At 43.9% G+C, this 27111-nt stretch overlaps 1 protein-coding gene across 1 annotated transcript; it reads right to left on the reverse strand.

The window, feature by feature from the left end:
* Positions 1–22720: 22720 nt before the first annotated feature.
* On the reverse strand, positions 22721–25352 carry LOC134881069 (protein FAM200A-like). Its single transcript, XM_063908190.1, has 2 exons — positions 23037–25352; positions 22721–22898 (listed from the first exon to the last, which is right to left on the reverse strand). Exon 1 carries the CDS (start codon positions 25119–25121, stop codon positions 23040–23042), a length of 2082 nt encoding a protein of 693 aa, XP_063764260.1. The 5' UTR covers positions 25122–25352; the 3' UTR covers positions 22721–22898; positions 23037–23039.
* Positions 25353–27111: the final 1759 nt, after the last annotated feature.

Genomic DNA, 27111 nt, shown 5'->3' on the forward strand with positions numbered 1-27111 from the left:
ACGCTCATTGCATATTCAGGGACAGATGTTTCCGAGGACGAGGAGGAGGAGGACGGGAGGCTGAATGAAAGGCCTGAGATGGCAGAGTTGCTCTCAGAGGAGCAAGTAATTGGCCCCTTGACGGTAGCTGCGACAGAGAGAGGAACTTACATACACACACACACACACACACACACACACACACACTCGCACACACACCTCTCGCTCGTCTTTTCTGCCTCTCTTCCCAGATCTGATAAAGGTAAACGTGTAGCAAATTTGTCATTTGATGAGGGAGGATTTCCACAAACAGAGCTGACATGATGAGCCTGTGATCTGCCTGTATGAGAGTCAGCAGGGGCCCAGGCAGGCAGAGATCTCAATCCTCCCTCTTCCTCTTCCCCCCCTCTCGCTCTGTGCCTCTCTTTTCCTCACATACTGTCACACAGACACACACACAGACACACACTTGGCTGTGTTCACATGGAGCCTCAGTCTCAGTAATTGCTGCCTGCCATCCATATCTTTCCTCTTCTATGTCTCTGAGTCCCTCGCTCTGCTGCCGTCTATCTCTCCTCCTCAGAGACATCCTCCTCTCCTTTTACCCCGTTTCCTCTTTTCTCCATCAAATAAAGGGCCCGGCCCTCGCCTCAGCATCACACTCAATTTCTGACTCTTTCACTTATCTCTGGGCCCCATGCCTGCAGACTGCTCAATTATCCACACTCACCTAGCTCCCTCTTCTTCTTCTTCTTGCCCATGCAAAAAAAACCCTCAAATATCCAATAGCGTATTGACAAGTTAAAGGGGTTCATGGTCAAGAGCTCAGTCGCAGACATGAGCTGAGTGATACAGTTTCAACACATTCAGGTGATAACAGACCCGCTGGAATAATACAGGGATTTATGAGCGGGTTTTTGAGAGACTCATATCAGATGGATTCGGAAGGACTAAGTTAAATTAAGTTTAGTGGCGATGGCCCATCCCGGCTCCTCAGCCAGAAATTGACCTCCATTACCACAATCATTCTCACTACAGTAACCCCTCCATAGAGATTATCAACGCACTCTTTCAAAGTGATCACGAGACTCTCCTCTGACCATAAAAACACATCTTCCCCGTCCCACCACACCTAATTGCTCTGCACTTCTGCAATCCTCTTCCCGGATGCATGCCCGCTCTTTCTATCCCTCCCTGCTTCTCTCTGTTCTCGTCTTTTCCTCTCCATCTGATCTGAGAAGGAGTCACTGGGTTTGAGCCCTTCCACTCAGAGGTAATGGTCCTGCCTCTGCCTAGTCCCATGACTCTAATCCTGGGACTCGGGACCCAAGCTACTGCTCTCCTCCATGCTGCCTATACTCAATGCCCCTCTGTCTCTCTGAACTGCCTCCGCTCCTGTGAACCCTTTCCCACTATTCTGTAAATCTGAGTGCAAATTAGTTGTTCAGCTACACTGAAGTGGAGAGGGCTACATTTAAGAAGGAGTTTAAACACCATTATATTCACATTTGGATCTAATTTGTTTACATATTTTGGGCCATCATGCCTTTTAGTAATCATCAGATTGCATAAAGTTCAAAAAAGACTTATAATACCTTCTTATATCTGTACGCTGTTAGCATAACTTATCATACAGTCTAAAAATGGTAGCCCTATACTATATCTATAGTCAGAAGCATAAGCAAGCAGACCATCAAACAGAAGTTACAATAGTAACATTTCAATACGGAAAAGCAGAAGGGCAATGTTTTATTGCAAGAGCGATTAATCAGATATCCTCCAAATAAAGCTGTTACTTTAGGTGATCGATTACCTTATTCAACTTTATTATCCTTTACTGATATTCTGAAACCACCACTCATTCTACCTGCTGATACCTATGAACAATCCAAGAATACTGCTCTATTTTTCCCCCGATTTGAATGTACCTCACTGTGTGGAAGTAATTATAATCATTTTTATGTAAGGTGATATGAGGCAAGGGATTGTGCGGTTGCACTAAATATTGAGTCAGCAGCCCTCTGGGAATGCAGGAATGTAAATGAAGACTGAATAATGTGACATGATGAACAAATTGCCTTTTTGTGGATCTCTCACGTTAGTATATCCGCACAGATACCGATAACTGCAGAATGATTGTATTTTCAACAATCTGTCTAATCATCTGACGGCTTGTGATTCTTGCCCCAACAACATTTTTTGACGATGTTCCAAAATCTCAGCAATTAACTTGGTGGGTACAATGTTATCATAACTGATACAAAATAATGGTGAAACTAGGAAAATACGACCCAGGTTGTGATAAATTGGAATTATCCTTTCAGACTCTATCCAGGCCTGGAGCTGCCTCAGTCAACTGTTTGCTCTCGTAGTACATTCTTCCTGTTTATTATAAGGCACGGCACCCTGAAACATCATATGGAAAAAAAGCTGTGCTGCCTGGGAGGGAGAGGTCTTCAGTGGTGGAAGAGGGGGGGCTCAGAGGAGAGCTGAACTTTGTTAATGGAGTGTTTCTCTGTGCAAGTCACTCAGCTTTGAAAGCCAAGCCCCCCGGGTGAGGACTCTGGAGCGCAGGAATCAGACATGCACAATCAGTTCCACTCCTTAAATCTCCCTCAGAATCATATCTTTTTGAGCAGCCTTTCCTTAATTTATTTCTCTATCAGTTAGTGGGTTGTGATCTGGCGAAGTGCTTCGGGAATATAGGAGGCACCGCTGAATGTTGAAATGGAGAAGGTTCCTCTCGTTCTGTTTTTTGCTCCCTCGCTGATTTTCACACACACTTGTACTCCCTATCTCTCCCCCTGTGCCCTCGCCATCCATTTAGGCAGCGCCTCTGACTAATTTGCCCATCACGCTTGCTGTCTGGTCCTTTACGGTTGAAAATGTTTTGACGTGTCTCTCTCGGCTCGCTCTCTCCACTGGCACTGTCTCCACTATGATTAAGAATATTCTGATAATAAGCAAATGCCAAGAGTCACCGAACGGCTGAGGAATCTGGAGCGCCACAGTGTGAGAGAGTGTGTTCCTCTACATCAGTGGAAAAAATGTTTAGAGTGAGCGGTGCATGCACAGCATTTTCACTCAAAGAAAATGTAATCCAAAGAGCAGAAAGAGTTGGGCTTCTTGAGGGCAGATTCTTTATTCTGCAGATGAAAGAGACACACACTCATAATGTTCAGTTATTTCTCAGATTTCACATTTAGATCAATGACAAATGGAGTCATATGTGTTATTGATTACAACCAATTGTTCAGGCGGGTTTAGAAGGATTTGTGAGAAACAGCACGGATGTGGTGGCCACATGCACGCACCCACGTGGTCTTTTTGCGTGGCCCTGAGTCAAAGCCTCCTGCCATCCAGCCTCACTCCGGAGGTCGCACTGTTTGACTCTTCCCACAATCCCCTTGGAAAAAAGGGCGTGTCACTGACAGGAAGAATGTGCCAGGCCATCGCAGAATCCCCCCTCACAACCCCCTCCAATCCCAAACCTCCACCCACTGGACCCACCAAGTGATTAGTTGGGGATTAAAATATTTGCTGGGCAAATATCTGCCTTGGCTGTCTGACCCAACATCACAGTTCAAAGACACGGGCTTAACCAACTTTTCTCTTTACTCGACAAACCATCAAGACATCCCCAGACCACACCCAGTACACAGGCCATTAATTATTTATGACGTCCACTGAGAATAAAAATCCTGATTTCATGTAATGCTTTGAATTTAAACAAAAAAAAGCATCTGATTTCAATGAATACGCTTGTAGGGAGCTATAATGCTGAGAATGCAGGTGTTGATGGTCATGTGTTTCATGAAACTGAGGTAATTACTAAAGGGGTCTGAAGAATACAACATGTATACTGAGGATTACTCACATAGAACAAACTCACACCGGCTGCTGGAAAACCATAAGCTTGTGCAGTAGTGGAGGAATAACGTGCTTTACCTGAGTAAAGGTATAAAGCCTCTGTAGAAATACTCAACAGCAATGAAAGCTTGTGCTTACAAAATGTTACTTATATCAAATTTAAAAAGTACAGTCAGTGAAATGTGCTTTACAAATTTAAAATAAAAGAACATAAAGCAGAAAAATTGCCCTGTTAGAACAGAGTTATTATGTTATATTGATATTATATGTTTTGTACAGAAAATGTTCTTGTCAAAAGTAACTAACTAAAGCTGTCAGACAAATGTAGTGAAGTGAAAAGTCCTATATTTAAATCTGAAATATAAAGTCGCAGGGAAGGGAAATATTCAGTTACAGTGAAGTACCTCAAAATTGGACTTTAGGAATACAGTCATTGATTAAATGTACCTTGGTTGATCATTACCACTGACCAAGTGCCCTAATATCGAATTGATCAAAGTTATATTAATACATAATTACTGTATTATGTTGAAAAAAAGTTAATTTAATTTCAGACCTACACTGTATCAGTGTGGACCTAATTTCTAAACCAGATTTTTGATCTTGTTCTTCTAATACATGACAAGGTAATAAATATACATTTTGAGCTTTTAAGAGCAGTTTATGAGTCCTGAGGAAACGTCTTTTTTTAAATTTCCACATAAAGTGTTGAATGCACAGGAGACGATGAAAAGCTGCCAAGAACATTATTACCCCTTACGGCCAACAACACGCACCCCTGGGGACTTACATCACTCAGCAAATTAAGTGCGGGCTCTGTGGCTGGGGCCGTCCACCTCAGCAGCCTGCACCTCCCCGCCGAACAATACAACCTGCACCACCACCGCAGAGCATTCATCTCAGCTCTATGCCTGGTGTTGTTATTCCTTTATTATGAGGCTGGGCCGCTAACTCAGGGGGCTAATATTGTTTTGCTTCCGACGGTCATTTGGCACTGAGTGTTCTTAATTTCTAGCGCCCCTCGCTCCATCCTACCTTTTTCTTTGTGTCCCGTGAGGGTGGGGGCGGGTGGGAGAGCCATGTCGGCAAAATGCAAAGGTTTAATTACTTTTTGTTGAATTAATTAAGGAGGAAAAAGTTGTTCTTTGGGAACAAAAGTGAGGCTGGCTGGAGGCAGTGGTCGAGGACTGGCGTGGGGCACAGAGAAAGCGTCATAGCCTGGCAGCCTCAGAGGATTTAATTTAGAGTGGGTCTCCTGGAGGGCCCATCTACTGGAGCCCTGGGCCGCAAATGGACCACTTGGAGGCTCTTATTGGTACCAAGCTTACAGCTATCCATCACTGTCACGCCACCCTCCGAAAACCTGGGCACACTGGGGAGAACTGCATCACCGCTTGTGGCTTCAGGAATCTAGAAGTCACTGTCTGCAGGGAGGCTGCTTTGAACCTGAAAACTCAACATCAACTCCTTACCGCGCCTGAAGACCCTTTTCTGTTTGTGAAAAAAAAGAGTGAGAAAAATATGACTGTTTTGTTCATTTGATGCATAGCCTGGAGCTGCAGCATTAACAGATCAGAAGTGAATTTGTTGATACCCCAAATGTTTGTTTTAGTTTTTACACCCTAAGGGCTGAAGATTGAACATGTACTCAGAGCCCAATAAAATCTTTCTCAGTGCTGCTTCAGAGACAGATAAGGAGAAAAAGGAAGCGTTTATTTTTTGTTGATGAACTGAGGGTAAACAAATAAATCAGAATACCTCTTAGTTGTAAATTATGCACTGATTGCCCCCTTTTACAACTACTACCATAGGTTACACAACTACTAATATGTAGTGCAGGAAGCCATACATTAGACTTTTCTCTTTTTGGTTATTAAAACAGGAAGGAAGGAAACATTTTGAGAAGTATGCCTTTTTTTTTGTTATGTCATGCCTCACTTCTTTACAAGGCTTAGTAACTTTCTGGACTCTTGTCAATGCTGTGTATCTGCTTAATTTATCTGATATATAGTTTAAGTATTAGTGAAATCAATGTTATATTTGTTGACCCTAGCTACAATACAATGCTAGGATTACAGTCACTACTTGAGAGAATGATTTAGGCTAATGTATGTTTAGCGCAAAGACACAAGTGTTATGGATCTTCTCAGTTAACTCTTGGCAAGAAAGTGATTAAAAGTATTTGCTAAATGTGTAATTATTCCTTTACAAATGTGACGTATTTCTAACTTCTAGACGGTCCATAGTGTAATATGTCTTTTAGACCTTTACAGTCATCACAAAGATGTGACATTCAATAATAGTCCTGTTATTATTAAGGCAGACCAACCGTAAAAGGGAGTGGGTGTTTGAGGGGTTAAATAATTAGATCCTCTATATTGTGAGACTAAATCTGTCATTCATACCATTCAAAACACCTTTTTGGTCACATTATCTTTTTGCTTTTCTGGCACTACAGGGAGGTCCCTAGAGTGTTCAAATACAATTAACTTTGTGTACAGTATTGTTAATTTTTTTATTACCATTTTATTTTGTCAGCCAAATGAACTGCTCTCTGTGGCTTCAATCAGTTTTTTGCAGATTGGTCCAGATATTTCAGAATCAGCTTCTCCTTCTAATCATGATACATTGGCTCCTGTGAGTGCTCCAGTGTGCCTCTGCTCACTCTGATTCCCCTTTCGAAATATTTATCTCCATGTAGTTGAGACCTTTTGTTCTTCCTGTCGCTATTTGGAATCCATATCTGCCTATCACACCACAATGTAGATGTTCAATAAAGACATGAACATCAATACTTTTAAACACATGAGAAGATGCTCAGCCAAGTGAGATATGTACACAGTGTGTTGCAATGTATTTGTGTGTTGTTTTTTGTGTTTTTGTGCTTGTGGCAAAGGGGGAGGGGAAGAACGTTTGAATACTACATGCAAAGTGTGCATGACAGAAATATCACCAAATTAGATGTCTCTAATCCCTCGGGAATATGAATTAGCCTGGAATGAATCAGACCTCAAATGAGTAGGTGTTTTGAGGAAAGAGAGGCTGATATAACACGCTGAAGCCAGTAAACAACAATCCACAATGAAAATACAAAAAGGAAGGCGAGCGAGGCTGCCAGAGGAAGATGCCAATGAGATCTGAGACATTCAGTATCAAAAACAATGGGATCGTGCCATTGTCAGCTGCGGATTTTTAGTTTCTGTTCTTTACCTTTTGGCTTAATATGAACACAATCTTTGGAAAATATGGCACAGTTTTTACTCAGCTTCCTGGTGAGGGGTTTTACCTTTGTTTGATTTGTCAGTACATCTAACATATGAAGTTTTAGTTCCAAAATGACATTTATTTTCAGACACTGAATGGTGCTTTGTTTGTTTTTTTAAACAAGGTTGGATGAAACAGCCTGGTCCTTTTTTTTATAATGCTTTGATGTTTAGAGGAGGGAAAAAATGAATTTGAGTTTTGATTTGCTGGAAATTGGTTAAATGGAACTGGTAGATGTGTTTGTGTCGTCACTGCCAGTGATTCAGTGATCAAAGCTGCTACTTCTGCTGCCTTTGGGTTTGTCAGTGTGTCTGAGCCGAAGAGCTGGTGCTGAACTAATGCCTACCATCGCCAGGGTGTAGAGTTTCTCCTACCGGGTGGCCGTGCAGCCCCTTAGCTCTGTGTCTCTCCATGTGTCTGCCCACCCACAGAATGGAGGTGTTCAAATCTCCATTGGGACAAATCTGCATCTCTCTGGTCCACGGCTCGCTCTCTCCCTCCTCTCTCCGTTTCACTTTTTCTTCTACCTAAACACACACATAAAAACACACACAAAGATCCATGGTAAGTGCTTGATGGCTGAAAAAGTTACTGCTGCAGATGATCCTTTTAAGAGGCTTCAATCAGTTTTTGGGAGTAACAAAATATAGCAATCAAATACCTTTCTCTATCTATGCTTTAAAGGTATTAGACTAATCACATTCACTCACAGGAATCAAAACAGAGGTCTCCGTGCTGAAATAAAGGGGGATTTCCCTGCAAAGGTTCTGCAGCCATGCTAATGAATTCCCAATTAAAAGCGGTGCAGTGTGACCCGTAATCTAAAAGTGAGCACTTTTTTTAGAGGCACCATCTTCCCCCTTAATCACACTATCAAGTTGTAAGATCAATAAAGCTTAGTGCTTAAGCTCTGTTTTATTTTAGGGAGGAAAATGGAGGCAGTGTACTCTGTAAATGTTCTTACTGGCACATGTGAATTTCTTTGCACTCAAATTAAGCAGGATTAAGGAGGGTGGGGTGGGGGACAGAGAAGGACAGAGGGGGGAACACCGGCGTCTTCAGACTACAGCTCATGTGACAAAAGCTGAGTGTGGTCAGCCAGGCTATCCAGCAGTAGGCAGACGTGGGAGTTGTGAGGTTGCCCTGTGTTAGCACACAGAGACAGCCTCACAACAATGACTCATACAGATGGGAGACAAATTAAAGGATAAACCAACATCAAGTGTCTAAGTCAGGTGTTGGGCCACCACGAGCTGCCAGAACAGCTTGAATGCACTTTGGCAGAGATTCTTAAAGTCTCAAGGCCGATAATCAGACTGAACTGCCAGTGCGCTACACTTGCTTTATTCAACAGGACATCATGTCCATGTTAGCCCATTTGTTGTTGTGAGGACTGTTTTGTTTGATTTGCCCTGGCAGATAATTAGGTAGTGACGCATCTTTCTCCTTGATATTTACATTTTTTTTTTAGGTGATTTATCAAAGAAATATGTCGATTTAATTATTTATGTTGATCCATCTTTTACAAACTTGTTAAAATGTTTCTTTAACATTTCATTCATTTATATATTTAGATAAATATCTATGTAGGAATAAAACATCCCCTTTTCGTCAAACCACCTTCTAGTCTAATTTTTGGGAATTGGTGTAAACATTGGGCACAAAAAGCTCAGGTGTTTGCTGCAATCTTAAAAAATCATGAAATTATCTCAACTTGTGTTCTGATGATGATGGACGTCAATATTGTCAACTCCTTATTCTCATTATGAAAATGTAACAATCAACATAAAAAACTGTTCATTTAGTATCCTCTCCCTCTCCACGATGAACCAAAACAGTTTTTAGTCATTACACGCTAGAACATTAAGAAGCAAAAACACTTCCACAAGATTAAGGAACAAAAACACGTGGTCCCTATTGGAATAAATACATATTACAGTGATATTTGGTATGTATTAAAGCAATGTTTAACTGTTTTAGTGAAGCTAAACTAAACATGACAGTATATAAAGCGATAAGTGGTGCAAGCCATCGTTAAATAAGGGTTAGTGCGAGGCAACAACTTCATTTGACGGCCAGTAATGTTCAGTGTGACCAAAGAAGGATACAGTCACTTGAGGACACTCATAGTTTGGTGTACTTCAAAGGTGCAGGAGAGTGAGTTGTGCTTAAAACAGATAAGACTTTTCAGCCAGGACCCGTTATTACCTTTCTTCTCTCTACTTCTTTTTCTGTCTTTTTTTCTCACTCACACACACACACACACACACAGACAGACACACACACACACACACACACACACACACACACACACACACACACACACACACACACACACACACACACACACACACACACACACACACACACACACACACACACACACACACACACACACACACACACACACACACACACACACACACACACACACACACACACACACACACACACACACATCCCTAGCTCATGTTGACCGTGGGCAAATGAAAGCAGGCAGACCAAGAGAATGGATGTGGCTGCGGTCATAGTGTGAGGAGGGGAGGAGGCCCCAGTGTGCTGAAATAGCTTAGGCCCCAAAAGAAATGAGATCCAGGCACTTATTTGTCAGGGTGTCTGCCTGCTCTTTCCCCGTCTCTGCACTGTGTGAATATGCATGAGGATTTGAGAGGTATAAATAGCGGAGGTGTCCATATTGCCACTGCGTTTTCCATCAGCACAGAGAAAGGCTTTAATGGGCTTATTATGAACCGCATTACATCACCAACGGCAAATTACAAATTCCTTAAGGGAGAAGGAAAGGGAGAGCTTACTCTGTGGCAAAGTTTATGCAGCTGACAAGTCACATGGCCCAATGTTTGGTTTAAGTCGAGAACTGAATCCTAGGGTCGCCATTTAAATGCTGTAATGTAACACCATTTGTATCTTACTTAATTGTCTTTTTAAAAGGCACAATGGCCTTCTGCCTTATCTTATTTTTCCTGTGTTCAGGAGGTTTCTTGGCATCTATAAAGATGAGGAAACTATAAGAATGGAGGACATGCAGAAAAAACTAAAATACTTGGACTTTAAAGGAGATGGACATTTACCCAGTGTGTAATGTTGTATGCTATCCAACTGCATTATTGGAATATATATTGATTCATGCTAAGGAATAAAAGTCAACATATCTCACTCTATGGTACTTTGATTTTCACCATTCTTTATTTCCAATGTCTGTGGAAAGTCACTTATATTATTAAAACTGGAATACTTGATCACTGTAGTACATCTTTGAAAGACATCGACAGAGAAGGCATTGCTTGCCATCTGAGTCATAAGTAACCTAAAGTTTAGCTAAGGAACAGTGATAAAAAAAAAGACAACTCAACAGCAGTTTTGATGTGTTGTTACCTGTGTTTTGACTCTTGTCAGCAAATCAGATCCCCCTGTTGTTTCTGAATAAAATCTTTGCTTAAATTGGTTTAGCAGCATGCACCCTGGCCCACTTCCACCCATAGTTCCTGATGGGGATTCACTCAGTCAGACTTCTGCTCCACTTTCTCCTCACAGTTCTGTCTTTGACCCACTTTGATTCTCCTCAGCATCCCATTAGAACCAGCTCTGAACCATGCCGACACTGGATAAAACAAAACTGAAGGAATTATGGATATATAAGTGGAAACCTTCACTCCCTTGGGGGAATGAAGAGATGAGCATGAGGTTGCATCATCATCAGAGGATGGCAGCTACATGGTGAACAGTGCATTCAAGAAGAGCGCAGAAGGTCAGAAGCAGAGAGCTGCCTGTATGGCTGAAGAGATTGAGTGTAGCCGTGAGAGATTAACATGTGAGATACAGCCAGAGTCAGTGTAAGAGAGAAAGAGAGCGCGAGTAAAGTTGAGGAGGGTGTGCAAGGAGGAGATGAGGCAGTGATCTCATGATAAGCCTGATAGAAAGAGGGCTCAGAGTTCTCCCAGGGAGCAGGTCGAGGGAGGTGGATGGAGGCAGCAGACGGCACATCGGGCACCCCTGCCATCAGCAGGACCCCGGCACCGGTGAAGCGCCTGCGGCCGGGTAGGTGCCAGGGCAGATGCAGATGAGCGAGCGTCAGAGAGAAACAATTGGGCAGGGGGCAGCGGGATGGGCATGAGGGGAGGCAGATAGAAAGGAGAGAGGGAGCTAGGGAGAGGGTACCATCCCTGCTGCTCTTTATCGCAGCCATTGATCGTGGCGTGTGTGCATTGATCCAAGTCGACCATCTGCTAGAGTTAGATAAGCGTGCGAGGGCCTGGGCATTGTGCTGTCACTCATGGAGTGTGCACTAAGAGAGAGAGAGAATGAGCGAGATAGAGGGAGAGCGAGATAGAGAAAAAGGGAGTGGTGATGTTGAGGAAGGAGGGGTGTTGTGGCTGCAGGGAATTATGGGGGCAGGATTAGCCTCCTCACTTGCAGGAAACAGAATTTTAAACGGCTGTCTCCTGGCTCCCTCACACAGACACACACACAGACACAAACACACACACACACACACACACACACACACACACACACACACACACACACACACATACACACACACACACACACACACACACCACCCCCCTGTGTCTTTCCCTGCCCCCACCCTGACTCCTCACACACTCACTCTTACAGTGAACTTCATCAGAGCAGCGCCTGTGTGTGTGTGTGTGTGTGTGTGTGTGTGTGTGTGTGTGTGTGTGTGTGTGTGTGTGTGTGTGTGTGTGTGTGTGTGTGTGTGTGTGTGTGTGTGTGTGTGTGTGTGTGTGTGTGTGTGTGTGTGTGTGTGTGTGTGTGTGCCACCAGAGGCACAGTGGATCGTCTCAATGACTTTGGTGGCCTTGAGCTCCGGCCCTCATCTGCTTTCTTGCTCCTCTGGTCTAACTGACTCCAACCATTATAAGAAAGGGAACCCCACTTCATCAAGATGTATCATTTAGTAGTCAAGTCTCATCATCAAAAGTGTCATGGTTACGCTTATCAGATGCCGAGGCAAAACATCTTTCAAATTCCTTATTTGGTAGGAATTTCTGATGCAATTTGGTTTCTAGAGATGACTCAAAAGACATCAAATGTGGGTAAAAGTACACAATTATGAATTACTAAAGCTCGATTACAAAGGCATGTACCCAGTCCTTCCCGTGTGGAAATATCCAAGTAGGCTGCTCTGGTTTAAGGAGCCTGAAGTGAGATTCCCATTTTGTTGATCATTTCTTAAAAAAAAACACTTTTGATCCACCAGCAAAAAGAGCCCTTGGAAGCCACAATCTCCACTTTTTTGTTTGTTCACATTTGGCTGCCTTTTTGTTTTACTGGCTAATCCAGCAGGATTTAGAAAAGAAACAATATTGTGTATCACAGTCGGTATTTGTGTACAACAGTAAGCCCATGTGCATTCGGCTGAGTGGCACCTGTCCCCTTCCTCCTGGCTTGTAGTCTTTCTAGAAAATGGAAAATACGGTGGATTCAGAAAATATTTTGGTTGCCAGGGAGACCTATAAAAGAGCAACTGCAGCAGCATCAGGGCCCGACCTGAGGGGGAGAGTGGCGCGCAGAGGGAGCGTGTGTTCTCGCAGCGATGGAGCCTATACCGTGCCCCCACCCTCACCCCAGAACTCGCCCTATCTTCTGTGCAACTGTCTTTAAGTCTATTCTGCTCTGTTGTTGCAACTTTTTCTTTGCTCCATTTTCCTCTTTAGAATTTGCACATTGGGGTCCAACGCACAAGACCGCTGCTTTGTGGGAGGGTGGGGGTGTTTTTGATGTGAAGGCGAAAGTGGTATGGAGGGATTAGTGTGGCCGGTTGGATCATCTTACAGCCGCCGACCCCCCCCCCCACCAGACTCGTGGACAATGGGGATTAAAACTTCTCTTATTCTTCGGCCCCAAACGGCAGGATGACAAAGACAGTATTCCTCGGGGTCTTTTAACACCGGGCTGCACAGCTGAAGTTGTGGACGAGCTGGGGGTTGGGGGCCTGGGTGGGGGTCTTATACAGAAAATTAATCCTATGGAATTTTCTCTTCATTGCAAATGGAGATTTGTAGCTTTTGCCTTGCTATCTTGGCCAATCCCACATAACGCATCAGTGTCACTCAATAGAGGATAACAGCATCCGGTGGAGTGAATGTTTATATCTGAGGCACCCAGGGGCCAGACACAGCTGATACTGATCTACATCCACGCAGCAGCACAGCTTCAAAGGGAAGGTGTCAATGGCTCATTTGGAATAGATGTGATAGATTAATTATATTTCACTTACACCGACATCCCACAGAACAGCGCCTTTGCAAATCACAAGGCCCAGGCAGCAGTCACAAGACCAAAATGCTGAACAGGCCTTGATTTCTTCCTCTTTTTCACTGAGCAGGGCAGGACTGTAATTCCCTATGCAGGAGAGAGAAGGTTCTTCTCATCTGAAATTGACCATTTAACATAATGTTATGTATTGTGCATGCTAGGTCATCTGCATCATGTGAATGTCAATTACCTGACTATTATAACCTGCCTGTCACTCCATGACTGCACCACAAGTCAACAAAAGGCTACTTCTAGGTTCAATTATGCCGGGGTCTAAAATCACTCTGCCATCACCACATTGTATTGTGCGATGGTTGTTGTTGGTTGGCTTTATCCCACCAGAGGAAACTCACAATGTCACTCCGTTCTCTTTCTGTAATGAATGGAAAAATGTAATGTTGTCTTTGGGGGTTGACAGTGAGCAATTTCCAACAACAAATGACAAACTACCCCCTCCTCCACCCGTATGTGTGGCAAAATTGTTTCTCTAATAAAAAAAAAATGCATCTTTTGATTGTGAGGGTGGGGATATTTTAAATATATGCATATTATCTTTCTCTCTTTCACCCTAGCCTCTCTCACCCCCTCCCCCTCTCTTTCCTATTGCTCTTCCCTCTCTCCTCTCCTCCTCTCTCTCTCTCTCTCTCTCTCTCTCTCTCTCTCTCTGTCTCTTACACCCTCTCCTTCCTTCTCTGTCTCTCTCTGTCTCTTGCTCTCTCACTCCCTCTCGCTCTCTTTGCAGTAAATAAAAGATTAAAATGACTGTTCTAAAAACACCGACTGGTCACCAGAAGATAATTGTTTCAGCTTTGTTTACTGTGCGTGAATGTCTTCTCCCTTTTTAGTCCTTTTTTCTTTTTTATTGTGTCCATAATTAAAATTCCTTTATTTTCAAAGTAGTTCTAAAAGAGGGAGCTAAATTGCCTTTTCTGTGTTTATGTTGTCATTGGCCCACTGTTGGGAAGGGTAGAAGAGGGGGGGGGGAGACAGCAGCAATGTCCTTGGGCTGGATGGAAGATCAACTTTTATTGTATAGTAAATGGCAAATATACTACAAATGTGCTGTGTGCACCAGGCAACTAAGTCAATGTGTATTTTCAAGTATACGAACATTAAGAAGGGCACATCTGCTGCAATCAGATACTGTGTGCTCATTTTATTGCTTTCGAAAATCTAAATCTTACTTTGTGCTCCTGAAATAAATTCCCACCTGTCTTCTGTGAGGAGGTGCGTGCTGGGTTGGTTAATCTAATAACTTCAAATTGGTCGTTATACACAATAAGGTGTTGATAGATCCCAACAACAACAGTATGTAAATGCGAATGAAAATTACAAGAGCCACTCTAACACCTTATAATGAACACAGCATCTCCTCAAAAACACACTGCACAAACACTGACCTGAAACATGCTTATGTGGCACAGGCTGCAGAAAACACATTTCCGGAAGCCTCACTTTCATGCACATTGATGAAGCGACAGTGCCTCACATTGCCTCCCATCACCAGGCTGTAAGTTTACACCTCCTTGTGCAATGTCAAAAGCGAGAACACATTTGACGATCAGGGAACTCATTAGAAAAAGGTGACAATGAGGTTTCACATCTCTGAATTTCCACCAGCCAATTTTCCGCATCTCCCTTTGCAACCCAGAGCACAGCCAGGGATTTTGACGTGGGCTGCCTCTGAATGAGGGCGAGAGTCCTGGAGGGAGAGATCGGAGGGCCTTTACCCCCAATTCAAGCAAGCAAGGGACAGAAACAACACTGCATCATAAGCTGTCATATATAACTCACCCACAGGTCCGAGGGCAGGAATGTTCACGCATACATACACTTCACACAGATACAGAAACATACAGACAAGCTCCCCAATACAATCACAGTCCCCTCACCCTGCTCACAGTGCTATCCCTCTTCTGCTTAGCCAGGCGCCCATAATTGAATCTCAGGTTGGGATTAATTCTAGGAGCTGCACTTGACTCGGTCAAAAACAACTATTACAGGGAGGCAATGTATTTTTTTACACAGCACTTCACATTGATTAGGCAATGTGCAGCGATGAGAGATGCATTGGATTCTAGATGACTGTCATTTGCATTAAATGAGGGGTTTGCCGCATCCAGGGGAGAGGGGCTGCCTGACACCGAGCAGAACAGACTGAATAGCAGTTTCCATAATGTACTGAGAGTCTGCACACACACCTGCATGCACAAGTGCACACACAAACACAATCCTGCACACAGGTTTGTATGCATGTACACATACCAATCCTGAATACAACATACTGTATATCAACACGGCTAGTTTTTGTGTTTAGGTGTTATAATGTAGAAAAGGTTTTACCTCCATAAAACCAAATAGTTGTGACACAATTTTGGGTGGAGGTGGGCAGGGTTTTAGAAAAGTAGATCAGAATGACATGATCATAGTAGCTCTAAAAATAACTCTGTTGTCGCTCCAAGCTCAATGAAAAGCAGTGAGATCTCAGAAGAGCTAGTGGTCCAGGGAAACCTAAGGCCTGTTTCATTGCAGGGTGAAAAGAAGAAGAGGGGCGAGGATGGAGGATGGAGGGAAGGCAGAGGTAGTTGGAAAAAGGGGGGGACTGAAAAAGGCCCTCTTTCAGTTTTGAATGAGCAAGAGAACGTTTTTCTTGCCTCCTCCCGTCGTGCTGTCAAACTCGATCAGCACTGAGGAGCAGTGACGCTGCTCGCCTCCCAGACTCCCCCTCTGCACAATGGAGTCTGCGAGGACCCTCCATGCATTTCACATTCAATTTAGCCCTCCCCGGGACATGGCTGTCAGGGTCAGCATCGGTGGTATGAGACAAGGCTGGGGGTGGAGGCCAATGTCTTGGACTGTGGCAGGTTTCTACAGGAGGAGGGGTGTAATGACAATGCTGATGGGTTTGGGCTCATAGTCGAGAGAAAGGGTGCTGGTGCTGGTCAGGTTGGAGGGAGGTCGGCGGGCACAGAAGATCCAAGGAGAATAGACAGGAGATTTGGGGTGAAAATGGGGGTGATGGAGGGTGGCCTCTTCCCAATAATAAAAAAGTCCAAAGAAAAGGTCTGGCCAGAGCCTTTATTCGATGGAGCTTATGCTGCTTTCCATGGGGTCCTGAATGGGAGCTAGGAGACTGATACTCTGCCGAAGCCCATTAGCCAGCATTAGGAGCGTCCACACATCCGCACAAGGAGATTTGAGACAAACCCTAAACAGCCCACAATAACCGCGAGGTACAAGCCTTGAGCCTTAAGACCTCGACTTGGCCCAATAGGGCCTTGAATAGACGCGCCCCAAATCATGTTGTTGAACAAATCAGGTATTAAGGACAGAGGAGTTTGTCCGAATTTACTTTCCCTAAAGACTTTAGTTAAGCTAGTTACTGCGGAGCTTTAGTTAGGCGTCAGTTGCCTGTGTGTGATTGTGCCTGTGTTAGAGGACATCATTCTTCAGACGGTTTATACTATGACACCCTACAACCCCCCTGCAACATAAACCCTTCAATCGCTACCCTCTCTCATATAAACACAGCCACACAAGCCCAAATTCACCCTCTCCAAACAATAGGCTGTTATTGGCAATTAAATAGCATTTGGCGATCCAGGGTGCAAGTTAATGGTTTTACGGTTGCAATTCTTCTCCTGAATGGCAAAAGGGATTCCCCTCTCCACCAATAAAGCACGACTCACTGTCTTACCAGCATTACATAGCTTACCTTGGGCTTATGATTCACGGCCTTCTGATTACCATTTGAATATTTCCTTTTTCTATAGTGTTGGCAGATGTAGATTTAGGTGCTGTTGGGCCTCCGGCTATTCATGGCTGAGGAGGCCGGGCTGTCGTCACCCATCGCAGGCCTGTCCCTCAAGCCGGTCGGTTCTCTCCCACAGCCCGTCACTGGACAACCACCCAGGTAAAACCGCTGTACTCCTTACTCACATCGCTTTTCACTCACCCTATAGAGGAATGAAGCATAAAGACAAACTGCACGCATCAGTAACCTTTTAAGATAAATGCTTTCAGGTGTGATGGATGCTTTACAATTATCTACAAATAGTTATAAGAGCTTTTTTTTTTTATATCACCTCTATAGCACAGTATAATTAGTCAGATTAGTCAAATTCCCTTATGATTTTCCATCACAACCAGTAGTCACATGGACAAGTCGGTGGCAGGAATAAGAGGACACATTTTTATTCCCCACCAGTGGTCAAATAATTTGCCGTCTCTCTTTCTCCTCATCTCTTGTTTTTCCAGAGATCTGGTTTGGCAGGCGCCTTTTCTTTGGACAAGATGCTTTGAGAGGAATATGAAAAGGCAGATTTAAAGGTGACGGCTGGTCAGAGGGAAGGGAGAGAGAGAGAGCGCCTGGTTATCACAGCTATCCGACTACATTTAAAACGTTCCCTCCTCTCTTCACCCCGAGCTGAAATGAACAACAGAGAAAATACTGAAATGCAACAAAGTCACAGCAAGAAAGGTCTGCTCTTTACAAAGATGAATGAAATGATGAAAGGACCAAAAAGCTCAGAGGAAATATCTTATGTATTTCTCTACCGCTCTATTCATTCACACTTCTATTCTGGTCTGAGGCACATTCTCACAATGTGAAGAGAGCCTCAAACTTTATTACAGAGATACCGCCAAACCTCAAATGAATGCGTGTTGAATATAATCCCCCCCATTCATATATGGAACCAGAAAAATGACTATTTTGTTGTAGGGCCCAATTAAATAATGATTCCCATTGAAGGAGCGGGGATGATTGCAGTCCAAGGACAATACATAGGAAAGGCTCGGAGATCGGTTGAGGGTTTGTTTATAGATTTGGTTCCCACAAGCACAAGAGGGGCTCCCTTAACTTGACAGACCAAACAGATCAGGCAGAGAACAGAGCAGGCCCTGTCAATAGTGAGGATTATGGGAACGGCTGTTTGGCCTCCAACCATTTTGCCCGCCAGAAGACACAAGAGGGCTCCAGTTTGATTCAGTTCCACTCTTATTGTCAAGTGTCGCTGGCTCGAACAGGCCCAGGCGCTAGCAGATTGACTGGCAGAGATTTGGCTATGGACGTACTGTGGACTCATTTACAATGACTGTTATTTTTGCCCTATATTACATAAACACTGTCATGCACCCAATTTATCAATTACAAACATATCATGCCATTGACCTTCATGTAATGTCATCACACCATCCAACTAGGGGCAGTTCTCCTTCAAGCTTTGTTAACTCCCATTAATGTAAAGAAAAATGTATGCAGTCACGCACCCTGTGTCCCTTACACCCTCCCGTAAAACTGCCTTCACCCTAATCACCAAGATGTGCATTCATGGGCTGCAGAAAGATGGTGTCCCACAAGCATTATTAGGTTCCTCTGGGAGCTGACTGGTATTGTGGTACAGTTTAAGTCATTTCAGCCAAAGCTATGATCTTAATTAGCTACACCTAAAGCCCATCTCTTCCCCAGACAAGTCCAATTAAGCCAGCCGGAGCCCATCTACTGGCTAAAAGGGAACCCACAATCTCTTGTCCGAGGATTACAACCTGGGATAAATCACAAGCAATCATCTTCCCCCACAACCCCAAAACCCCTGGTTGCTGCCCCCCTCCTTGTTTCATGAAAGGCACAATACTAATTTTCTGTGTGTGTATTAAACAGCCTCTTCACCCAAGTCTAAGTGGAGAATCCCTCATACAGGAGTCTTAATAAGTCCAGGGCAGAGAGGCTAACCGTGTAGCAAAGAGCAGTCGTTCCTTTGTACATGGCAGCAGTCGCTCAAGCTAAACGGCTTGTTATTAGTAGAAGTGGGGGTAGCTTTTCTGCATTAGCTCCAGCGGCATCTCTTGCCTCGCTTGTGAGCCTCCAAGTTTGTGCAAATGCATTGAAAGGCTCGCTTTCTTAATTGGATAGTTCCCTTAACCCTGTGAGGATCTTTGATCCTTATTGTAAACTTGCATTGTTGTCCATCAGTCTTACGGCAGCTTCTGCAATAGCTGGGTCTCATCTTAGCATCCTAAACTCCTTAGTGTTAGTATCAGCTCAAGCTCTTAGCGCTGGATAAGCCCTTGCTAATGTCATAATGGTGATGATTTGGCTGAGCCCTCCGGCGTTATGTCAATTCAGCTGAGGAAAGTAAGAGCCACAATTAACAGAAATTAGCTAAATGCTATTGAGTGGCTCTGTGTATTTGAGGGCAGGGCGCTGACCCTTAACACCACACAGTGTGTTGCCAATCAATTATATATTTACTGCTGCAGGCGAACTTCAAGATTGTGAGCACTAGCATAATCAGTCAATTATCCAAGTAGCTGTTCAGAGATAATCTGTGGAGTTTTTAAGGTTTTTCCCTGATCATCAATTAACCCTCAACAGATCCAAGTACACATTTTTATATTAATATCTTTATATTAATGAATGATGCATGCTACATATATGCCAGTGTATGAACATATCAAGAATGCATGCTACTGAGTGAACTGCATATTAAATGCTTAAAGGCAAATCATTTTAATATTAAAGTATTTATAGCAGTGGTATTGCAGCCACTCAGAGGAAGCTGTTATTGGCTCCACTCACATTTGAAACAGCTGAAATGACTCTGTGCACTTTCACTTTGAAGTTCATTAACAGTATTGTGGGTCAGACCTCCTGAGGAGAGAGAAAGACTCAATTCATCAGGGTGCAGTACAAGTGGAAGTTGAATACTCTTCATGTCCAATCACTGGAGGGGGGCCTGAGGAAGAGCAAGTGTGTGAGGCTGGAAGTGAGGCCGCTGCAGGAGAGAAGGAGCGGAGCAGAGCTGAGGAGTGTGTGTGGATCTCCTGCAGGAGGCTAGCCCTGGGTGGTTCTCACTGAAAGCCTATTTGTGGATGAAAGTGCAGCAGCCCTGGGGTCCACTCGCACAGAGAGACGAGGCCAGTGATTAAGGGGGCGCAAGGGCAGGACGGCCCTTTAATTTGGGGCTGCGGAGAGAAGGGGGGGTCGGCACTGGTGTATCTGTAGCCAGACAATGGCGATTACCTTCCTCTTTATCTGGCAGAGAGGGGGCTTTGAGAGAGCAATCTGAGGAGCGGAGGAAATGGCACGACACAGGATTAGTGGCACAACAGGACGGTAAATTAAATGTTGGAGATGAAAGAATGAGGCTCTGACATGCATCAATAGAGAGCATTTGCTGCATTCTAATAACAGCAGCGAGGAGAAATACCTGTAGAGATTAGTGTGTGTGTGTGTGTGTGTGTGTGTGTGTGTGTGTGTGTGTGTGTGTGTGTGTGTGTGTGTGTGTGTGTGTGTGTGTGTGTGTGTGTGTGTGTGTGAGGAAAGATACACAATCATATAAATGACTTTGGTCGTCTTTTGTCATGTGACAACCCCTAGGCAGGAAAACAAAACAGGAAGGGTGTGTTTGTGACCATGTATGTTACTCTACTTGTAGTGTGTAAGAGACAAATGGTGCCAGCAGGTCACTACTGCAAAAAACACTCAATGCAAAGCACAATGAAATGTGCAGCACCTCTACCTGGGCAGATGAGATTTAAGAGTTGGTTATGCATAGACATCACTGAATAAAAAGTGTTGCCCCAGTTTTTACTTTTCTCCATGATGACCCCTGAAGGTTGTTCAAAAGTAAATGGAGAACAAAAGCTACTTAAGGTAAAGCAAAAACACCTATATTCAATAGATCAGGGGTTTTCAACTGGTTTTGTCCCAGGGACCACCATTCGGACTAGAAAGCAATCCGCGGCCCACTGATGTGCCTGCGCGTGCGCGTGTGTATTTGGTGTTACATGCATAGCTCAATGCATGAAACATGAAAGAGAGGCCACGCAGATTTTATAATAATAAAAGTAGATTTATTAAATTAAATTAAATTAAAGATTATTTTAAAGAAAGAATAAAGAATAATAAAGTGTTGTGCAATTCAGTATTGGGAAAAGCAGTGGCGGGCCGTGCATTTCACACCTAGGCCTTCAGTGATATCCTACACAGTCCTACCTGAATTATTCCACCTCTTAATGCCATCATTATGACGCCATGGCTCTAGAAACTATACATTTAGACAGAAACGCAGTATAACCGGGCGTTGCATCACATTAACATAGTCAAGTACAACAGAGTTATATTAATATTTCTGAAGCATTTATAATCAATACATCAGCATTTACAGTTAACTTAATTAATCAGATTATCTGACAAACCGCTCCTTGACACCTGTGTCTGTCACATAACGCAGGACAAGTGCCAGCTGTGCTACATTACCCACATCTGACGTCTCGTCCACCATAACAGCGACAAAGGGTGATTTTTAAATCTTCATTTTGATCTCTTCTCCCATCACTTCAGCAATAGCATTAATCAGGTCGTTTTGTATTTTGCCTGACGTCCCAGTAAACATGTTGTTTGTGTACAGGTGGTAATGCAAATCTGTGTTGTTCTCAGCAAGAAAAGAAAGAAGCTCCACGTAGTTTCCTCTGTTTCTGGACTCGGCGCTTTCATCGTGTCCCATAAATGAAAGTTCCTGTTTACCGATCAGTTGCAAATACCAGGCATTCCCGGCAGTACAATTTGCAGTGCCTCTCGGAGGCTGTGAGCCAGGGGTACCGCTCGTAGTTTCCCTGCTGTGCTAGGCTCGCTAGCGTTGGAGTTGGTCGTTCCCTTCTCAAGATGTGTAGCTTTACTAGAAAAGTTCGTTTTGAAAATGGCGTTGTAATTATATCTTCGACCAAATTGATCTCTTCTCCTCCTTCAGCCATTGTGGGTTGAAAAAAATAGCTTGTAGAAATCTACACAAATTAGCTCGCTCAAGTTCTAGTTCTGTTTGCTAGCTTTGCCCATAGACTGTATGGCTCTGCCTACTGCCTAGCTCTGCCTCTCAATAGTGCGTATCCAATCAGAAGATGTGCACGTGCTAACGTTAGCGTACGCCTGCTAGCTGGCCCGTTGTCGCCACCTAGAAATCTGATTGGTTAACGCCACAGTTTTGTTTGCGTTCACTTTAAGCTACAGGCGCCCGCACTGTTGATTCTGAAGGCCTAAGGGCAGATTTCTTTGACCCTAGCAACACATTATGGCTGAAATATGATTGGATAAAAGCTCTAACATAAAGGCCAGCCCTCCAAATCTCGTTCTGAGGCTGGAAGCAGCGCAGCCAAGACGAACGCTATAAAATGAAGAGAATAGACTATGGGGAATAATTCAATACGTATTTGTGGAAAAAATATATCAAAATTTAATTTACATTCTGATGATGTTTAGGCCAGCAGAGAAGGCCTTGCTGGCCCTGACGGCCCACCACTGGGGAAAAGTAACTAAAAATGTCATGCAAAGTCAGTCTAGGTGTGTGACAAAACAACAACGGAGAACAAAAATCCAACAACACCGGAGAACCAAAATCCAACAAATGAAGACCAAGGCAGCCTCAACTGCTGGCTGGTCAGGGCTTTTATAACCCAGCCAGGACAGACCTGTCACCAATCACCTGCTGTAGAGACAGAGAGATTGAGAAAAGCAGAGAGAGATTGAGAAAAGCAGGGAGAGAGAACAGGCTTACCATTAACACAGGGCGGGGCCTAAACCCGCCAGGGTCGTAACAGTGAAAACATGGGAGAATTAGGCCTACCTGTCAGTGTGATATCTGGGCGTGGTGAAGTCCACACAGCCTGTCTATTCGTGGCGAAATGGTAGACAGAGACAGTCTCATGTCATTCTCTGGATCAAGCCTAGCCCTGTACTTATTCTTTAAGTACGCCAGTGTAGAAAAACCACTCTCACACAGGTATGTGGTTGGAAAGGGCAAAAGACACCTCATTGCTTTTGCAGCAAGCTGTGGAAATTCTGTCTGGCAACTTATCCAGAATTTAACAAGGGGCTGTGTGTCGTACATATGCCTCCTGACAGAGTCTGTGGACATCTCGATCAGCTTATCCTCTTCCACAGCCGTCAGACTTGACCCTACTGATGCATCGTCACTGAATGGGAGCAGGATCCACTTGCTGTCACGGCGCCACTCTTCCGAATCAGTGAAGTACTTTGCGAATTGACGCACAAGCTTCCTCAAATGCTCACATATAGTGTCGTTGATGTCAGTGCTGTCAGGGTATTCCTCAACTGAAGGAAACATCGCCAAGTTATTGCTCTCCACTCGTTCGATCCACTTTGACATTTTTTTCACAAATGCGTCGAGCTTCTCGTAGAGCTGCATGACGTTTGCATCTCTCCCTTGCATGGAGCTGTTCAACTTGTTCAGCTCTGCAAAAACATCTGTGAGGTACGCCAGCTTAGTTAACCAGTAACTATCGTTGAAATTGGAAGCCAGATCAGAATGCTTCTCGCACAAGAACTCGTAGATAGCTCCGCGTAGTTCAAACACACGGGCGAGCACAGCGCCGCGAGACAGCCAACGCACCTCTGAATGATAAAGGAGAGAGCTGTGTTCACTTCCCAAGTCATGGCATAGGGATGAAAACAGGCGTGTATTCAATGCGTTTCGTTTTATGAAGTTGACCGTCTTGACAACGACATCAAACACACCACTGAGCTCAACACTGAGATCTTTGGAGGCGAGAGCCTCTCTATGAATCAGGCAGTGTGTCCAAATTACCCCCGGAGCCACCCTCCTTACATGCGCAAACAGTCCAGTCTTGCTGCCACTCATGGCTCGGGCCCCATCGCTGCATAATGCAACGCACCTCTGCCACGAGATATTGTGCTCCGTGAAAAAATCGTCCAGTGCTTTAAATATTTCTACACCGGTAGTTCGCCCGGGCAGTGGTTTGCAAAAAAGAAATTCCTCGCACATAGTGCCACTGTCCTCGTATCGCACAAATGTTAACAGTTGCGCATCATTAGTAACATCTGTCGTCTCGTCGATTTGAAGGGAAAACAGAACTGTCTGAAGTTTTGCCATCAGCTGGTCTTTGACATCATTTGCCATTTCCCCAATTCGTCTTCCGATTGTGTTGTCTGACAACGGAATAGTTTTTAATTTGTTGGCACATTCTTCGCTTACCATAGCTCTGCACATATCTATGGCTGCTGGCAATATAAGCTGCTCTGCAATGGTATGGGGCTTCTTACTTTTTGCAACCCTGAGAGCGACCAGATACGATGCTTTCAGTGCGTTTTCATTTATTTTTGCACTCTTCCTCATGGTAGCCTGCTGTCCTTTGAAATCACGCAACATCTGTTGCATGTACTCAACGGGTTTGGCCTTCAAGTGGACGTGATGCGTCTCCATATGCCGCGTAAGTTTCGACGGCTTCATAGCTTCATTACAGAGAATTGTTGAACATACGAAACACAGTGGTACCTCCTCTCCTGCTCTGTCTGTCGTCACTGTGAATCCATATTTAACATATTCCTCATTGTATTTTCTTTTTCGTCTTTTTTGCGAAGTTGACGCTTCGGAAGCCTGTCCTTGCCCTATCGTGGCGGCCTGTCCCTCTGTCGTGGCAGCCTGACCCTCTGTCATGGCAGCCTGTCCCTCTGGCACTTTCCTCACTACAAAACGATCCATTGGTGCTAGATATATAGCTAGACTAGTACATATGTAACAAATGTTTGCTGTACTACAACCTATCTTAAAATACTCTCGTCGGCTATGCTTATAAATGTGTGTCAACTTTGCTCGCAAGACTGTACGTAATGAATAATAAGTGAGGTTAGCGACGCAACTCATTACCATTAGCGAATCACAGGCTACCATAGACTGGATAGGCGCAAGGCTACATTCTGTCAGCTTGAATTTCCTTTATATTATTTTAAACATATTTTTCACGATATGTAACGGTATTCTGGAAATGTGTTGAAATATCAAAGCGAATTTATATTAAAAAAAAACAATGGTGAACTGATCAACATAGGCTCTTGTCACGGACCACATGCAATGCCGCCGCGGACCACCAGGGGTCCGCGGACCACCGGTTGAAAACCCCTGCAATAGATGCTTAAAGTCCCCATTATGTTTTTTGAACAAACAGATTGGTGTTTCTTTGTTAATCAATGAATGAAAAGTGTCTCACATCCAAAAACTCATCTTTTTACATAAAATGTACATGATGTGGTGTAATGTAGTGCCATAATTCCATCATTATTAATGCAGAAAAGATTTGCTGCACCAATTTCGGGCGGAGGCTGACACCTTTAAGTATAAATGTTGTGTTGAATGCGACTCACAGCACCTAAAGATCATAAGTCCTCACATGTCAAAAAATGCTCCTACGTAACACTGTACCTAAACTCAGTCCCAACATTACAACATAATCATGTATTTATGGTTTTCTAACTAGCTGTTTTTTCTTACATCCTCCCGGCACCAAAAGTGGACCAAAACAAACCTAGAAACGTAATGAAGTTATTAAAATGTCCTGCAAAACTTTATTCCTGTGTGATACAGCTTACATATTTACAAATAATGTTCAAGTCATCATTAGTGAAACACCAACACTCATTCAACACAAACATTCTCATTAGCGTTTAGCCGTGTGACTGACAGGTATTATAGATAAAACGTGGGGGAAATAAAAACAGAGATGAATTACACAGAGTTATGAAGGGAACGAAAGAGTAGAAGCGAAGCGTCTGATGCACGAGTGACAGCTGACAGGGGGTGAACGAGAGCAGGTCCTGAACGCGAGCAAAAATGATTCAATCAAAGAGTAGCTTTATCTAGGTTATTACTACACTGAAGCAGGATGATGAAGAGGAGGTTCCCCTTAATCTCAGCCACAATGGAAGGGAACAAAGGCGTACTTACAAGCACTATCAGCCACAAATATCAAATCAGCTCTAGCTGCACCTAATCCTGCCAGACAGCATTGTTGATTCAATGAACCTGCGGTCAGAGAAATACACTGCCATATGTGCAAAACGAGACACACACCCTGTGACATGCACACGAGGTGAGAGCTACAATATGTCTCATCTCCTGCCCTCATACACACTGTTATGGCTGCTGAACAACTTTAAGTACATTCATTGTACTTCATTTACAAGTAGCATGGACTTTAGACAACTAGTACAGGTTTCCAAGCGTTTCAAGCTATGTATCATTACTTTTTCTGTGACCACTACAAATCTGTTAAACCTTTTACAACTTCTGAAGCCTTATACTACTTCCTGACAAAAGCCATCTACAGATCTCTGACACACTCGGTGTCCTCTGAACTTCTCAACACCCTCGTCCTCAGCGCTCTGTCCGCAGTGACGGCAGCAGTGGTAGAAACGTCCTTGTTCAGGATGGCACTTGGCAGAGGGAAAAGGACACTGGCAACTTCATTATCCAACAATAACAGGCTAATTATTGTGTTTGTTAGCAACAAATCAGAGCACAACAGCCTGCATGTCCCTGTCCTGTTTTGAGCATCTTAATTACTTACCACCCCCCACCCCTCTCTCTCTGTTGCCACTGCTGCTGTTGTTATTTTGCATATAAAAGGCAACAGCTAATTGTCTGGACTATAAATATTCGGCATGCAATTAGCGTCCTGGCCTGCCTCAGCGTTGTGTTATCACCTCGCTGTTTGGTACGTGGTGCAGACCGCACACTCAATTCTCCATATCTAATGGGAGTTTGATAGCAGCACAGAACCTTTGTTTCTAAGAACAAATGACAGCGAGCGCCTCCCTGTCGTCTCGCCGCTCCACTTGGCTTTGAGGAAAGGACACATCTACATCATCAATTAAATACAAGCACA

Source organism: Eleginops maclovinus, chromosome 19 (assembly GCF_036324505.1).
Source record: "Eleginops maclovinus isolate JMC-PN-2008 ecotype Puerto Natales chromosome 19, JC_Emac_rtc_rv5, whole genome shotgun sequence".
Classification (NCBI taxonomy): domain Eukaryota; kingdom Metazoa; phylum Chordata; class Actinopteri; order Perciformes; family Eleginopidae; genus Eleginops; species Eleginops maclovinus.